This window comes from Coccinella septempunctata, chromosome 4 (assembly GCF_907165205.1).
Source record: "Coccinella septempunctata chromosome 4, icCocSept1.1, whole genome shotgun sequence".
Taxonomy (NCBI): domain Eukaryota; kingdom Metazoa; phylum Arthropoda; class Insecta; order Coleoptera; family Coccinellidae; genus Coccinella; species Coccinella septempunctata.
The window spans coordinates 34,755,170-34,773,850 of NC_058192.1; the positions used below are offsets into that span (position 1 = coordinate 34,755,170).

Consider the following 18,681-nt stretch of genomic DNA (forward strand, 5'->3'; position numbering starts at 1 on the left):
CTGGATTTTAAATGCAAGATCAGCATTGAAATCAGTTCTGAAGACGTGTAATAAATGCAAACGAGAAAGATCTAAACCTGCGCCACCGTTGATGGGACAAATTCCAGACGTTAGATTAACAAAAGGGAACAGAGCTTTCGTGAATACTGGAATGGACTATTTCGGTCCAATCATGGTCAAGATTGGAAGGCGAACTGAAAAACGTTGGGGTGTGTTATTTACATGTCTTGCCGTGCGAGCCATTTTTCTGGAGTTAGCACACACCATGACAAGTAGTTCTAGTATACAAGCTATCATGAGGTTCACGGCGAGAAGAGGAACTCCGGAAATGGTAATCTGCGATAATGGAACTAACTTGAAAGGTGCTTCTCGAGAATTGAAAAAAGAACTGGAGAAATTGAATATAAATGAGATAGAAGAAATATCATTATCGAAAGGTTTATCACGTTCAAGTTCAATCCACCTGCTGCGCCTCACATGGGTGGCGTGTGGGAAAGATTAGTTGGATCAGTAAAAAGAGTTATAGGCAAAATTTTATATCAGCAAAATTTAAGAGAAGAAACTTTGCTCACATTCCTCGCAGAAGCTGAATATATTGTGAACTCAAGACCCTTGACGAGAGTATCTTCAGATCCAGACGATTTGGAATCAATTACACCAAATCATTTCCTTTTTGGATCTTCTGATGGTTTAGGACCCCCACTACCACAGATGATGGATGGAAGAATAATTCGAAAGGAATGGAAAAAATCACGAGCCCTGACAGAGTCATTTTGGAATCGTTGGGTTAAAGAATATCTGCCAACTCTTACGAAAAGAAGCAAATGGACAAACGATCAAAAACCAATTGAAATCGGAGATATAGTATCGATAGTACATGATTTAATGCCTCGATTCAATTAGAAATTAAGAAAGGTTATCAGAACACATCATGGCATCGACAACAGGATAAGAGTTGTAGATGTGAAGACGGCCACCCAGGAATATCGTTGACCAGTACATAAAATTTGTCGTTTGAAAATTCAATGATAATTTTATGCTGGGCTGGAGAAATGTTGTGGTCGGAACTAGGAAAATAGTAGCATATGAAAACAATATACAGTTATCAGTCTAATAATTTATCAATTTGTCATAATATTTTGAAATAATAAAACGATAAGTTCAGTAAAAGTATTTTGATCTGAACACCGACCAATCACATGTCTTCCAACGATGTACAAATTAATCACATCGTGCATTTCAAACCATTGCGAAAGGAATAACATCATCGCCATGCAACAGAAAGGATGCACCAAAGACAGCCGAGGGTGCAAAGAACAACTAATAATAGATTCAGTTATCTGCAATCAAGCGTTCTCCAAGCGGAGGAATCTTTACGCTGCGTACATAGACTACAAAAAAGTATTCGATTCTATACCTCACGAATGGCTCTTGACGATCTTAAAGATTTACAAGGTGGATCCCAATATTGTTGAGTTCCTGAAAAACGCCATGTCAACCTGGCGTACTAGTCTTCAGATGAAAGCAGCAGATTGCTCCATTACAACTTACGATAGGACCTATTCCAATAAGACGCGGAATTTTCCAAGGAGATTCGCTGAGCCCTCTGTGATTCTGCATGGCCCTGAATCCCTTGTCTTATAGATTGAATTTTACGAACTACGGATTTTCCATCAAGAGCGGCAGTAGAACTATGAAGAAACTCTCCTTTACATGGACGATTTGAAACTCTACGCATCTACCAAAAAACAAATGCAACAGACGCTTAAAATGGTGGAAGGATTCTCGGAAGACATCAAAATAAAATTTGGACTAAAAAAATGTCGACTGCTGAACATGAAGAGAGGGAAAATAGAAGATGGTACGTTCAAACTCAAGGAAGGTGCAGAAATTGAAGCATTAAAGGAAACAGACACATACAAGCCAGATGAACAAAGAATTAACGGAGGGGTTCACCCGAAGATTGAGAAGGATAATGAGAACTGGTCTTAACAGCAAGAATCTGATAAAAGCGATTAATACCTACGCTTGCTCGGCGCTGAGCTACTCATTTGGTATCATCTCTTAGACCACTACCGATTTAGCAGCCCTAGAGAGAAAAATAAGGACGATGCTGACAAACCATAATAAACACCACCCCAAAAGCTGAATAGAACGGAAAGAGCTGCCACGACACCTCTGGGGTAGAGGAATTGTTGACTTGTCCAACCGCATGCCCCAGGAAATTGAAGGACTTCGAAGATATTTCCTGAACAAGGCTGCTTCGTTAGAACTCCATAGAGTAGTTTGTGTTGCTGATACTTCTACACCGTTAAAGCTACAGCAGGACCACTTGGAAACCGTCGAACACTCTGCAGAAAGTAAAATGCAGAAACTGATTGGCAAACCTTTGCATGGAAGGCACCAAAACAAGGTCAATCATGATTACGTCGACATATCTGCGTCGAACTACTGGTTGACTTCCGGAAGGTTGTTTGTCGAAACAGAGGGCTTCAATCTCGCCATCAAGGACCAGGTGATCCCAACAAGGAACTATATGAAATATATTTCCAAGGATGCTTCAGTGGAGGACGATAGCTGTCATTATGGCTGTGCAACACATGAAACTATCCAGCACATCACCGGGGGATGTCAGACGTTCTCGGGCACGTAGTACAAAAGTAGACACGATGCTGTTGCCAAGATTCTTCACCAAGAATTGGCACTAAAACACCAACTTCTAAGTTCGAAAAAGGTTCCTTATTACAATTACCATCCGGATGCTGTATTGCAAAATGAACATCACAAGCTCTACTGGGATCGCACGGTTCTCACAGACCGAAAAATAACCCACAATAGACCAGACCTCATATTGCTCAATAAGGATGAGGACAGAGCACTATTCATCGATGTGGCGATTCCAAATAATAACAATCTTCTAGATAGGCATACTGAAAAAATTTCAAAATACAGAGATCTTGTTGAACAAATCAGGAGACAGTGGAAGCTGAAATATATCAAGGCCATCCCTATTGCCATTTCATCTACAGGCCTGATACCAAAGAAACTACTAGATAACTTGAGGAAACTTCAGTGAGGCGAAAATATCTATAGTCATGCAGAAGGCGGTACTCCTGGGAACGGCGAGAACTGTACACAAGTACATGGGGAATGCAGAGAAACACCGTCTGCTCCGACAGGAAGTACTGGTGGAGCAGGAATCCAACCGACGCCAGGGAGCCGAGGAGCCGGACCCGACCATCACCACGAGCCTGAAAACCTGGAAAGGGCTCCAACAGAGCTTAATCCTTTTGATATCTGAGATATCTGGGATAAGTGAATTTTCCTCTGGAGAGAAGTGTGAAAGCCGCAAGGCTAAAGTCATAACTCAAAATTGTGATTCGTATTGATGTTGATGTTTTGTGTTGTAATATAATTTTTATCGGTTTTTACTGAAAGACTCTGAAGAAGAATAAAAATATTATTCAAAAGCTTGGCGAAAACAAGGAAGTTTAGTACATTCTTGTTCCAAAAACCAGCCTATAAAGAAAATCAGACTATATGTATAGAGTGGGGCATGAATCTGGAATAAAATTAATATTTCTTCAACCAAGAACTCAAAATGAAAACACTGAAACCCTTCAATTATTTTCATTACCTTCATTTTCTGTCAATTAATAGTTTCTCAACCAATAACTTAACATCAAGATGCAGAAACATGTTAATTGAGTTCTGATTGGAATCATTTTTGGGAAATTGAATTGAATATTTTTCTTCAACTCCTTAGCCGCAACTCCATCCAACTTATCATTAGAAACTCAAAGCCTCTTGACAAAAAATATATCAATGTTTAATTTAAAAAAAAAACAAAGATTAGAAACCCAAAAACCTCTTGACAAAAAATAATATCAATATTTAATTTTAGAAAAACAAAATTATGGTGGGATTCCGCGTTTTCATTTTCACTCATTGGTTAAAGAAATAATAGATGCCCCTGTATATTCTGGGTCTGGCCGGCCCATACCTTAAAGGTACGAGCCGTCACAGCTCCTTTCTATATCTTCTTGCGATGTACGAGAATCGTGTGAACATGTGCATTTGAAACTATGTGCCACTGAACGAAATGATATTTTTATCTATTTGAAGTTTATTCAAATAGATTTTATTTGTTTATTCTGTTTAGTCGAATCAGTAAGAACATATCTCGACGTACTTTGGCAAACATTGTTTTACCCGTTCCTGGAGGGCCATGCATCAATATGTTCCTATACATCCCTCTGTTTTGTTTTGTATTTTTGGTAGCTATAGCAATGTCCCGAAGTCTCTCCTCAAGTTTTGGGGCCAAAACGATTCCACTTAAAGCATCTTGCTCCTTTTGCAGTTTCAATTCTTTAACCTTCTGCAACTGTCGCCATGGATCCTTAAAAACATCCAGAAGTGTAAATCTGAAAAAACATTTTAACATTCAATAAATGTTTTGTGATACATAAGTAATTTTTCATGGTGAAAAGATAAAAAGTTTTGTGGGAAATATTCATTTATTTGTATGAATCACTGGCTTCTGCATTATTCTTTTCTTTCGATTCGCTCTTTCACACAGAAAGGGATCACATGAATATATACGAAAAGATTGACATATTCCAGCATTTCGATGTTAAACTATCATAATGTATACAGGGTGCCCTGAGGAGGCATGCCGTATACGCTTCGTTGGATAGTTACGTTTCTTCAAAGATGAAGACTTTATTATGGATTTATTAAATTTTTTCGAAGTAGGACCACGATGAACCAATGAAATTTTGCTAAAGTATGTTTCGAATAGAGATGCAACTGAAACTCATTTTCAAGCTCATCTCCCCATAGCTAGAGAAAGTGGAAATCGACAGTCCTTTTATATTTTCTACCATGCAGTTTCACAGGCTTCGAACATCATCGTAAAAATTATGCATTGAAAAGAAAATTCCATTCCATTGCTCGATGACGAAATTTCAATGTCGGAAATCATAAATGCGATAAAAAATATAAAAAATAATAAGTCACCAGGTCTAGACGGCGTTCCAGGAGAGATTTTCAAAGCCCTGGATGAAGACATTCTCAATAGTATCCTAACACTATTCCGTAAGATTTGGAAACAAGCAGATGTGCCACAAGACATCAGAGGCGCTTTAGTTATCAGCATCTATAAGAACAAAGGCGATACGTCAAATTGCAACAATTACTGGGACACATCGTTGCTTAGTGTGCCCGGAAAAATTCTCTCGAAGATTATGGCCAATCGATTCCACTCTTAGAAAAGTTATTACCTGAATCCCATTGCGGCTTTCGATCCAATCGAGGTACGGTGGACCTAATTTTTACACTGCGACAGCTACAAGGGAAGGCCCGTGAACAATAATTAAGGATCTATACAGCCAATACGGATTTAAGGATGTATCGGTGAATCGGAGAACGGTATGGAAAATCATGGGACGCCTTGGAGTACCCGAAAAATTCTTAGCAGTGTGTAAAAGCCAGCATGGCTCTATAACCGACCATTTCTCAACCAAGTGTGGAATAAATCAAGGCTGCGTGTTAGCGCCTTTACTGTTAAATATTTTCGCCATAGCTGTCTCGATAATTGCTGATATGAGTATGCGTGTAAGAGGTGTTGGAATGAGATTCAGATTTGATGGAGGCCTATTTAACCTGAAGCGCCTCAGAGCAAAAACCAGTATAAAGTTTATCACGGAACTTCAATATGCAGACGACTGCGCACTTATAATGTTGAACACCTATAAACATATATACGAAGCTTTATGCCTTAGACTCGATATTGACAAAACCAAAATCCTGGTAAGTCCGCTAGAAAATCTTCAAACAGATATCAGCCTGGAGGATTAAACTCTAGAACAGGTCGAGCAGTTCAAATACTACGGCTAACCTGGACACGGAAATACATAACCGTAACAATTCAGCATCACGGACATTTTGGAAGCTAAAGGACAGAGAGTTTCTCCAGTGTTCCTCCCAACGCTACTTTACGGAAGCGAACGCTGGACTCCCTACAGGCACGACACGAGTTGTTTAACAATTGAGTCTAAAGTAACGAGGGCCCGACTCAGATGAAGCGGCCACATTCTAAGGATGCAAGACAGAAGGCCCCCCAAAATAGCTCTGTACGGCCAATTCACAGAGGGAGTTCGGAAACCAGGAGGCCAGTATAAGCGGTTCAAGGATATACCGCATATATACCCACAGAAGACCTTTGTGAAATACCACCCACAGGACCAGAGTATCCTCAGACTCAGTTAGGTAAGTTAACGAGATGGCGTGAAACTGTATTGGGGACGCTACAGGAGGAATTGTCACAGAGTGAAACAATGCAAAAAATCGCAATCGAAAAAATAAACAAAATATTATTCTCAAGTTGTCAATCTGTGGTCTATCAGTTTTCGCATTATGACGTGGTCCTACATCACGTCAAAATAATCTGTAGCCACCCTAAATTGAACAGAGTGCTTTGAGAATTCGTTACTCCACATGCAGAAATCACAACCAAATCTAGCAGATCAACTTGCGTAAAATCTACAGAAGCGTATGGCAGCATGAATCCAAAACCTCTGAGTCTGCCGATAGCTCTATCGAGATGATTTCGTAAAGCCACAATTTTTTCGTCTCTAGAACTTCTGCTTTGGTTGGTTTAACTAGTGCGTTCGCGTTTCGGGGTTTGAAAAAAGTATTATCAATTTTTTGCAAAAAATTAGCGATATTTTAAAAAAGGATTTCCCGATGCATTGGTAGTTCTGTTTTTACATTTTGGCACAACACTTAACATTGTCGCATTTGGTTTAGACATTTCAAATAATAAGTACCCAATCTCTTTGTGGACGATACGAGAGCGTGCCACGAGTGTTGTATTGACCCATGAAGTCACACAGGCCCGCGAAACTAGAGCCGCTTACATTTCCGTATCTCGGGCACTAATTGACGTATCGAAATAATTTTTTCACACAATATTTGTTCATTTTCTATAGAGAATCTAAAGATCAACATTAGTAAACAGTCTTCATTGTGAGGCCCGATAACTGGACATACGAATTCAATATTACCTTCGCGACAAGAATCAGGTACGACATTACTTTCAACGCTTATTCATACATACCTTGATGTCTCTCTAACTAAGGAAGGTTTTCCGAGCCTAGATTCAATATATCTGGTGGTTACGCCGGTGGCACCTTTAGCAGAATAAACTCCTAATGCAATTAAGGAAAATCCTCCGGCTGCTACAAGAACCTTATTCCAATCGGTTAACAAAACTTGAGCTCCGGACCCTAGAACTGAGCCAGCAGTTCTGAAAAAAAAATTGTAACAGCATGTTGTATAGGCATTTCAAAGAAGTATATAATATATACCCAAAAGACAATGAAAATTCTTATTCTAATCGAGCCTTCACATAATTGTATCATCTTGAATCTCAGAATGTAATTGCGATATAGTTCTCAAATGTCTTTTAACGGAAATATGGGAGTCTGAAAATAAGAATTTCCCAAGTCGGCAGCCGCGGAACTATGAGCATAGGCGTTGCTCTTACATTCTGCTTTATGTTTATGTTAGTTTGGGTGACAAATACAAGTATAATATTATATATGAAAGTATATTGCTTGCACTCAATCGATTATGATTGTTTTAATCGAGAAGAGCATGAATTACCTGTGAAATTTGAGGATGTATTCATGAAATAATCTTCAACAAAGCCCAGTTCCAAACATAGAAAGTGCTTCAAAATGAGTGCTTTGCCTTCTAGAAATTTTCCTGATGGTACCACTACAAAGGAACAACTTGAATGTTCTAGTAGTAGAGTGAACATTGGGGCGAATAAATCTTTATAAAGGAAATAATTGATAGCAAAGAATCTATTGGTGAAGAATTGGAACAAAAACTGTTTCTCAAGATGAAAACGAAGCCCCACAATGTCTTTTTCACTTTCTTCGGGCTTATCTGGATCAAAATAGGATTCAATAGTTATTTAATCAATCGTTTATTAATGACGGCGATTAATGATTGTTTCATGCAAACTTGTAGCCTATTAAAAAACAAAACAAACTAGTTTTTCACGAATTTTCTGAATGCAATGTGAACCGAGATATAACTCATCCATGTTGAGTATGAATTCGCAAAGTACTGAATTTTGAACCTTCAACGTCAAATAGCAGGAGATCGAAGACAAATTCGAAACAAATTTATAGGGCCTTTCTTGAAGTACTTGAAAAGAGCTCAAAAATTAACTCTACTAGAAATAAATTGTGCAAATATTGACGGATCATGATTGTCAATTGTTATTTTCAAAATAACAATATTAAAATACCCCCATCATTAACACCAGAATTGAAATTTGACCAAATCCTTTTACACTTCTTAGCACTTGAGTGCTTCCAAAGTTATATGTACATGAGTTTGAAACATGTGACTAGTTTGGAGAGCAGAGAAATCAAGTGGGAAGGAATTTTCAGAGCTTTAAAAAGAATTTACTCAAAAAATAGTTCAAATATGAGTTGCGAACCCCGAAAATTAACCGAGATATCCCAAAAACAAACAAAAAATTCGAAGCCATTTTCATAATATATTTATTAATTCAATTCAATTTTATTCATCATAAAGAAAATGTACACTTGAAAATACAAAATTTACAAATTCAATTACAGAACTTGTATACTTGTATACTGTCAAGTTCTGCAAGAACCCATGATGAACACTCTCCATAGAATACAAACAAAACATCTTCGAAAAAATAATAATGGTCAAGAATCATAATTCAACGATAGAAAAACAACAACATATCTGTCATGCAGAAAGGACATCCTCGAATCTACCCGAGTTCAATCTTATATATGTTCGGAGTCGACTCTCACATACTCCACTCCTTTATCCAAATGATGCCTTCAATTCATAAATAATAAAACTTGGGACCATAGTACAAATGGTATAGTATAACAAGATTCCCATTTAGTGTTAAAAAATTTGATGGCAGTGTCCGATGAAAAACTACAAGATAATCTTTTACTTTTCTTCATTTCAAGAATACTTTCATTTCTTGTAACAACTTGGCTTTTAGTAAAAATTCCACTCTAATCATTCTCCTGTCATAAAAACTCCACCACAGATATTACATCGAATATACTCAGTCTAAAAAATATTCCATATTAATATGTGGAACTTCTTCATTGATCAGACAGTAGGCCTCATGTAACTCATATTCTGATAAAAAATTTGGCCTAATAACTTGTCTTCCACTTCTCGAACTTCTGATATTAAATTCTTCTCTCCTTTCTTCGTTCTATTCTTCATCCTCTTTATTTTGTACAGTTTTGGTTTCTTCTTCTTCATTCTTCGTTGCTTCATCTTCCTTCTTCTTTTCTTCGTCTTCTTTATTGTTTCAGTTCATCAAATCTGATATCCTTTGTAGATGTCACTGTATCAGTCAACGGGTCCCACACTTTGTATACATGTTTGGTATAGCCCAGTAGTCTCACCTCCTTCGCTCTTGGATCCAGTTTATCAGGTCTGGGAAAAATTACCATCCATCCTTTACATCCAAATGGTTTTCAATCTGCTAAGCTTTAAATCACTGCCATACACTTTAGCTGGAATTCTATAATTGGTAGCGCTTGTAGGGCTCCGATTAATCAAAAAGGTAGCTGTCAGATTAGCATGGCCCCAGAGCTTTCTAAGAAGATTTGATTCATCAAAGGGTACGAGCTTTTTCTAAAATTGTTCTATTCATACGATCACACTTACCATTCATTTGAGGACTGTATGGCATTGAGTATGTGATATACCTTTGTTTCTAAAAAATTTCTTAAAATAATCAGACGAATATTCTCCTCCATTATCGCATCTAATTCGTTTCACTTTTATACCCTTTTCTGTCCTCAATGCATTTTGTATTCTATAGTTTCTTGAAACTTTTTGGGGTTTTCACTCCCAATCTCTGAAACAAAATCAATTTTTTTAAAATTGATTTTCGTCTGATGAAGGTGTCTGATATAGATTCCGAAACGTTACAATATAAAATTATAATTTCAACGTTCTTTATTTTCAGTTCATTGTCAGACAACAATTTTTTCTAGTTGATTTGCACCTGACAAATTAGTGCAAGATTTTACGCAGGAGCAAATCGTTTATTTCATTTTTTAATTTTTATTTTGTTTCAGAGATTGGGAGTGAAAACTCTAAAAAGTTTCAGGAAATGCAGAATCCTCCCAGAATAAATTTCAGACAAGTACCTGGATATAATAAATAAACGCAAAACTTCAATGGAAATGATCGACGCTTTGGAACGAGTTTTCGAGAAAAAAAATTATTTAATAAGTTGTTTCTACGGAAAAAATTATTTACATTGAAATGCAGCAAAGATGAAGACCTACAATCTTTTATGATGAAGTTTGATACCTTGATAACTAAGCTAGAAACTACAGAAACAACTTTAGAAGAAGCTGACAAACTGACTCATATTTTATTGTCGCTGCCCGACTTTCATGACACTGTAATTACAACATTGGAAACACTGAGTGATGAAAAAGAACTATCTATGTTATTTGCTAGGCTCGACTACACTTTATAGAAAATCGATTTTTAGTCCGCCTACACTTTAGCGGAAGTCGATTTTTGTAATTCTTTTATTTTATTATGTATATTTTGACGAGCTGAGTTCAAAAAAAGTGGTTTCAACTTTAGGAAACCTATGCTCAAAAGTTACGCCACTTCGAAGGTTCAATGTTAAGTCTGTTCTGAATGACATTTGACATTAAATAATGTGAACCTCATCTACGATGTCCAAAACTCTGGTGTATTCACTGATTCGATTTTGTTTTTAATTTCGTGGGGATATGGGATCAGTTTCGTTTTTTCCACTGTAGGTAGCGCTGTTTAGAAGTTGACAAAGCATTGTCAATTGATATTTGAAAATAATTTGAATACTCTCCTACGACTTACGAATATGTTGTATTTATAAGCGATTATAGTGTGTGTGAAAATGTATTAGTTTCGAGAAAGGGGTGTAGAACATTCATTTATTCAACATGTCGTTCAGTAAGTTCAGTTTTCTGTATGGAGAATCAGAACTACAGCTAAGAATTCGGTGTAATTTGAGGCAGAACCAAATCAGATGAACGGACATTCGGGAAGGATATAGCTGAGTTTTATGGCAACTTCAGCAATATTTCAAAAAAACCGTATTGGAAATACGTAATGTGAATTGTGGGCATGTATTGAGAAACAGAAATACATAAATCTATTCTAGTCTGTTCTTCAAAGATTCTTCATGAGTAAATATAGTGAAAATTCCCTTTCCGTCAACTGAATATATTGAACATTTGACCAATCAACTGTGTTTTATTAAAATCATATTGAATTACCCCCCTCATGAATTCAATTTGTGAAACGAAAATTATCTTGAATAAGAATAGTAAATACTCCTTCGAACACTCATTCGATAGTGTTGAAATATTGACAGAATTGTTTTTGCAACGAAAATTAAACTGTAAGTGACAAATATTCCTTAACAGCTGACAAAATGGGCCAGTTCATATTTTGAATTCGTTGATCGCAAAGATATTACATATGTTATATCTTTGGTTGATCGATGTTCGATATCAACGCAAAACAAAATAAAACGAGACAGTATCATTCGACTTCCTTTGGTAAAACAAGGATAGACCGAAGCAAATGACATAGTGGCGCCGGCACGAAACTGATCCCATATCCCCGATTTTCTAAAATGTTGATGCATGCAAAAAGTGACAAGTGCACACACCAGTATTTTAGACATCTTAACCAACCCCTTCCAACTTATATAGGCAGAAATGCAACCGCTTTAGTTCGCACTTCAGTCGGTGCGATTACTTTGGGGCGCTAGAGTCGAGTCGTGTTACTATAGAAATCAAAAATAATATCTTTGATAGAAATCCTACATAGATTTTCAATGCATGAAATACTGTTCTGATGACAGATTTATTTTGGCGAAGTTTTTCCAAGAAATGTTCTTATTTCTACAATAATTTGTTTGACTAGTTTCTTGCTTTACTGGTAAGTGATTGGTTTTTTGATAATTATGTTTGTGTAATCATGAAGCTTGGAATTTGTCTGCTCACCGATGGCTTGAGAAAGTATAAGTTTTTCAAAGAAAAATTGTATTTTAACACGTTTAAAGTTGACTCGGTTTAAGGCCAGCGGTTCGATGAGACCGCTGTCTCCAAAATCACTCCAACTCAATTGTGGCTATTCTTTAAACCTGAGGCCGCTTGGCCACAAGGAGTGCTTTTTGGGTTGTCGAAAAAGTTGGAAAATATGATTCTATATCATATTCGTTCAAAAAAATAATACCATTGAGTTTGAATACGACCGAGTTGAATACCCAAAGTTCATACAAAACCAAGCGTTATTCTTATGAAAATCCTACTAATTTGAGATGAAGTACAATTTTGCAACTGAGTACCTACTTATTTATGGATGTATTTTCAGTATTTGAAAACTCAACATTCCTTCAACAAATTTTTCTCGAAAATGGTTTACCAGAAGAAACAGAGAGTTTACCGGTGAGAAGACTTCGAATATTCAGTCAACAGGAGCAATTACAAGAATACCTATATTTCATTTCTGGTTTAATGTCTGGTTATGTCGTTATATTCCTAACCAATATCATTTTCTGCAGAACAACTCCTTAGAGATATGGTTTAAGGGTCAATAAAAATTCCGCTCCTTCCTAAACTTCTCTTATTTTATTTTCCAATAATTTGTACTTGAATAATTTTACAATCACGATTCATTTTTCAATCAACAAATTTGTCATCAATTTATCGGTACCTAATGTAGTATCTTTAGTTTTGTTGCAAATGAATGAAATAGTTTCATTTGTGAATTACAATTAAGACGACGCAAAGTCTACTGGGGTTCAAAATTTCAAATCGAATGAATAGGTTTTGGCCTGCCACCTACGACCGATGCCGCAGAGCAGTAGTTCCGATTTCCGTCGGTGCGATTTTGGAGCAGCGCTGTTGTAGTGCCTAGAAATCATAGATTACAAACAGTGTCAATAAATTTAGTACGGGAGTCGGACTTCTTCTCGTTTGGTATTTCTATGTCTTAACCTCATCGAATGAATTTTTAAATTTACAATTCAATTCTGTGATATGTTTGCAATTAAGATCGATAATATTTCACAACTGGACATACAGTTGAAAATTCTTCACTCACTTAGTAGACGACGAATCCGAAGCTCAATGGGGCTTCCATTGATTAACCAATTCCCGAGCCAATTCCTATCACTGCATTCACGTTACTTTTTCGATACAACACTACCGTACAATTCTTTTCACTTTCTTCATGAACGAAAATAATCGTGAATTCAATAATTCTTCATAATTCAAGTATTTTTCACCGGTAAATTTGCTCTATTCATTCAAAATTGTGTTCGAACTTCTTAATTAGTTTTGACAAATTGCCAATAAAGTGTCAGAAGTTTTTTGAATTTCTTCCCCGTTTTTTCAATTTCCTACTGAATAACCACTGGTATATATATGGGAGATGATTAGATAGATAGATAGATAGTATTTATTCATCTCTTAGTATTCACGAATACAAGAAAAAATGTCAAATAAACAATATAAACAATATAAACCCTACACAACCATGTGTTTGTTTACCTTACAAATTCCAAGAATTCATTAACATTGTATGGTTCACAAGTAATTACAAACTTAAACAACTTTTTCAAAAACATTTTCTCAACTTCGATAGTATGAAATTTTACAGGCAGGGAATTAAGCAACCTAATACACATATACTGTGCATTATTTTGTGTCAGTGTTAGACTATGTATTGGGTATATATATTTCACAATCTGTCTGGTCCTAGTGTTCACATTTCTAAATTCTTCGAAAATATCTGGGTGCTGTATGAGAAATTTAATGCTGTTATATACGTAAAGACCCATAAGGGTAAGAATATTATTCATCCGGAAAACACCTCTACAAGTCTGTCTGTACTTCATACCTAGCATAGTTCTCAATGCAATTTTTTGTTTAACGAATAAAGAATCAGAAAATGAACTATTTCCCCAGCAGACAATACCATATGATAATATTGATTGAATATTTGCAAAATATGCAGTTCTCAAAGTTGATACATCAACCGACCTTTTTAATACATTAATGGAATAGATAGCAGAGTTAAGTCTTCTTTCTAGAGACTCAACATGAACCTTCCACTTTACATTGCAGTCCATGTGAACCCCAAGAAATTTGGTGCAGTTGCATACCGTAACACATACACCATCCAGCTTTATTTCACAAGGTAATTCATAGCTAGCTCTATCTGTATGAAAAATAACACACTCTGTTTTACTTGCATTCAAGCTTAAATCATTGCTAAGGCACCAGTTCTTCACGCTAATGAAGACATCATTCAATTCAATTGTCACCCTACTCAAATCTTTCAAAATTTAGACTATATTAGTATCATCTACAAATATAAATATATTAAGTGATTGATCAATGTAAAATGGAAGATCATTAATATAGATTAAAAACAAGAGAGGGCCTAATACACTGCCCTGTGGTACTCCACAAATAATATCTCCCTCATCAGAGATAAATGTTTCAGAGTCTATTACGATTCGAACCTTTTGTTTTCTATCCTTCAAATAACTTTTTATAAGATCAAGTTGTTTACCTCTTATTCCGCATGTTTCCAATTTTTTTATTAGTTTTTCATGATTAACACAATCAAAGGCCTTCGACAAATCTAAAAAAAGACCAACAGGAATATTTCCCTTCTCTATTGCATTCAAGACAGTATTTGTGAGTTCAAAAATAGCAGTAGTCGTATTTTTTTTGTGCATAAATCCATGTTGACATGAGGAGAATACTTGATGTTTCCTGAGGAAGGCTATTAAACGCATCGCAAGAATCTTTTCAAAAATCTTTGAGAATGTTGTCAGCAAATTTATAGGCCTATAGTTTGAGACATCATCAATATCACCAGATTTAAACAAAGGTGTCACCAATGAAATTTTCAAGCTGCATGGAAAGGTTCCAGCAACAAAGGATCTATATATTAAATACCTCAGTGGTTCTTCAATCAGATGTATAACCTCTTTAATGACAACACCGGGTATTTCATCATATCCGGAAGAAAACGAATTCTTTAATTGCTTAACTGCTTTAAATATTTCAGCTTTTTCTATTTCGAAAACAAAAAAGGATTTATCCACACATCTAGTCTTAGTTGTCGATTGCTCAGTTCCAGGTTGGGTGTTAATATTCGCAGCAATATTAATAAAATGGTTGTTGAATTGTTTTACTACATCTTTAGGGTTACCTCTTGGTACAATTTTCTGCGAAACTTTATTCTTTCCAGTTAATGAGTTTATCAAAGACCATGTTGTCTTCGTTTTACAACTTGAATTCCGAATTTTCTCACCAAGATAAGTTTGTTTCAAATATACCAACTGTTTATCATACATATTTTTCATCCACCTATATTGGTATAAATATTCACGCTTGAATTGTGAGATCACATAGAGAAGATCTAGCTTCTGCTTAAGATCTAGCAATAGCGGATCCTTATAACATGTGGAAATTAAATTTCTTTTGAATTTACACCCATCATCAGTTTTAACAGTAACATAGGGAAAAGAACATTGAAACATTTCATTAAACTTGTCATAAAAGAATTTCCACATAGCATCTGTATCACTTTCCTCAAAATCATACAAATGAGACCAATTGAAAACTGACAATTTCTCCATGAAATTTGATAAATTTTTCTTGCTGAAATTTCTTATTTTCTTCTTAGAAGGAATCGAATGAAGCTTACTGCAAGTTTCAAGGGAAAAAATCTGTCCCAAGTGATCTGATAGATGAGGCTGAACTACCTGAACTGAACCTCCCTCTATATTAGTACAAACATTATCTAGATATGTAGCAGAGTGACAAGTTATTCTTGTAGGTTCCCTAACAAGAATATTTATATTGAAACCTTCCATAATTGTGACTAATAACTTACAATTTTTATCATTCTCATTTAGTAAATCGATATTGAAATCACCCACAATAACAATTTCATTATTTCCTATAATCTGGAGAATCACAATTAATCTCTCAAAAAATAGTTCAATATCAGCAGTAGGAGGTGTATCTGGTCTATAGATACACAAAATAAACAATTTCAAACCCTTCTTCAAACAACATTCAATTGCACAGCATTCAATAACCCCAGATACAGAAAGGTTGGAAATGTCCAACCTATTTTTACATACATGCTTGTTTCTTGAATAAATCACGACACCACCATGTTTTTTTTCCGCCCTACAGAAACTAGAGATCTGTCTATAACCATCAATGTAATAGCCCTTCAATTGTTCATCACTTTGCCAATGTTCTGTTATTGCCAAAAAATCCATTTCTGCTCCACTGTTGAAATCCAAGAGTCTATCGAAAGATGTGCTCAGGCACTGTATATTTATGTGAAATACCTTAATCATATCCAATGTTTTCGCATGTTCAGATTGCTTATTTATATGCATGAGATTGTAGCTTGCACTATGCTGTTTATTTGCTGATGTTGGGTTATTCTGTATGGGTCTTGGGTTTTCGAAATAAGTTTCGAAATGAAAATTCTCTCACTACAACACCTTCTGGCCATACTGCAGGATTGCATACTGAATTATACAGTTCTTCTGTGCAAACTCCAACGCTAAATGCTGAATTATTTCCTTGTGTGCTCAGTTTTTTCACATCTATTTCTTCGTCTTTGTTGATTCCTTGAAGATAATCTTTGATTTGCTGTTCAGATATATTGTTCCCTTGTATTCTCCCTACGTAGATCCATCTGCGTTTTGCTGCTCCCTTCATTAACGAATTATTTGTTATTTTAGTACCTGTGCATATTATATTTCTTCTATTCTTGTTTCTAGAATTAATAATCGTTTTCCATTCATTATCTTTATGCATTGAAATTTGCTCTTTGTTTTGGCTGATTTGACTTATTTCTGACGTATTTGTTTGGTTAGGTCTGGAAGGTGATACTGGTGGTAGTCCCAGTGTTCCTGGAGCTGTCATCGCTGTCCGAGTCGCTGTCTTTTCTGCGTATGTAATCTCTTCTGTTGTTATGTTCTGTCCTTGTTTGAGTTGTTTATTATCTCGCCTTTGTTCACTTTGTTGTTGATTGCCGATCTTTTCTCCTTTGTTTACGGTTTTAACCTTGATCAAATTTTTGTTTTTTATGATTTCCTGTTCTTGTATTTTTATCTTATCCATGAGTAGAGTATTATTTTCCATAAGTATTTTGTTCTTTTCTTGTGATTCCCTTAGTAACTCTCTGAGGTATGTTACTTCAATATTCAAAATATTGTTATCCTTTTGTAATTCTCCAATTTCTCTCGCCATTTTGTGGATATTGGCTTCTTCGTGCTTGCAAGTTGTAGATTTCTGATTTGCAGCCTGTTCCATACATTTGGGGTGGAAATTTTCTAAGCACTTGTAGCACTTGATCGGTTCCACAACCTTTCTTCTGCATTGGATGCATTTAATAATAATAATAATAATAATAATAATAATGTTTATTCATCTATAAACATGGTTTACGTTACAGAGATCATACCAGATATAGTATAATCTGTGTGTAACTATATATGTAAGGTGTATCGTTCCAAAATAATTGAAGAACACAATTTTCAGTCTTAGGAACACTTTATTTACAATTTATTCACGCAGCAACGTTTCGAGAAAAATTCTTCTCTTCTTCAGGCTGAAATTACAAGAATGGTATGAACAAAATAGATCTAAATACCAGGACAATCCAGAAACTAAATTCAAGAACAGAGCAACAAAACAATGCAACTACAGTTTACGAACAACAATAGTGGAACAACAAAGACTAAGAACAATGACAAAAAACTATCAGAGGAAAAATCCACCAACTCACCTTATGAATAATGAATTAAAAATCGTCTGAAAAATTCAAACTCGTAAAATCATTCGAAAAAAGCAGGTTCATCTCGGGGTCTCAAATTAACGTGACGTACAGGTAGGTATGGACGCATTGATATGAATGAAACAAGAACATCGCACATACGCGGTCGGAATGCGTGCACTCGAGAAAAACTATTTATTTATTTCCTTTATCAAATTCGAATACGTATTCGAATTTGATAAAGGAAATAAATAAATAGTTTTTCTCGAGTGCACGCATTCCGACCGCGTATGTGCGATGTTCTTGTTTCATTCATATCAATGCGTCCATACCTACCTGTACGTCACGTTAATTTGAGACCCCGAGATGAACCTGCTTTTTTCGAATGATTTTACGAGTTTGAATTTTTCAGACGATTTTTAATTCATTATTCATAAGGTGAGTTGGTGGATTTTTCCTCTGATAGTTTTTTGTCATTGTTCTTAGTCTTTGTTGTTCCACTATTGTTGTTCGTAAACTGTAGTTGCATTGTTTTGTTGCTCTGTTCTTGAATTTAGTTTCTGGATTGTCCTGGTATTTAGATCTATTTTGTTCATACCATTCTTGTAATTTCAGCCTGAAGAAGAGAAGAATTTTTCTCGAAACGTTGCTGCGTGAATAAATTGTAAATAAAGTGTTCCTAAGACTGAAAATTGTGTTCTTGTGTGTAACTATTAATTATAACTTAATTTAATTCTACAATATATAATTTCA

General features: G+C 35.6%; 1 protein-coding gene and 2 long non-coding RNA genes across 3 annotated transcripts in view; 1 reads left to right on the top strand and 2 right to left on the bottom strand.

Moving 5' to 3' along the window:
• LOC123311814 (ATPase family AAA domain-containing protein 3A homolog) overlaps positions 1–18,681 on the bottom strand; it is a 178,793-nt gene that overhangs the window by 114,003 nt on the left and 46,109 nt on the right. The window contains exons 4-5 of the mRNA XM_044895918.1: positions 7,121–7,309; positions 4,193–4,424 (exon numbers count right to left, since the gene is read on the bottom strand). Coding sequence (XP_044751853.1) covers positions 4,193–4,424; positions 7,121–7,309 — 421 coding nt within the window. The remainder of the gene's footprint in view (positions 1–4,192; positions 4,425–7,120; positions 7,310–18,681) is intronic.
• Positions 17,687–18,148, bottom strand: LOC123311829. Its single transcript, XR_006537522.1, has 2 exons — positions 17,941–18,148; positions 17,687–17,763 (listed from the first exon to the last, which is right to left on the bottom strand). It is a non-coding gene; the product is annotated as an uncharacterized LOC123311829 (long non-coding RNA).
• Positions 18,159–18,620, top strand: LOC123311832. The gene is made up of 2 exons (XR_006537526.1): positions 18,159–18,366; positions 18,544–18,620. It is a non-coding gene; the product is annotated as an uncharacterized LOC123311832 (long non-coding RNA).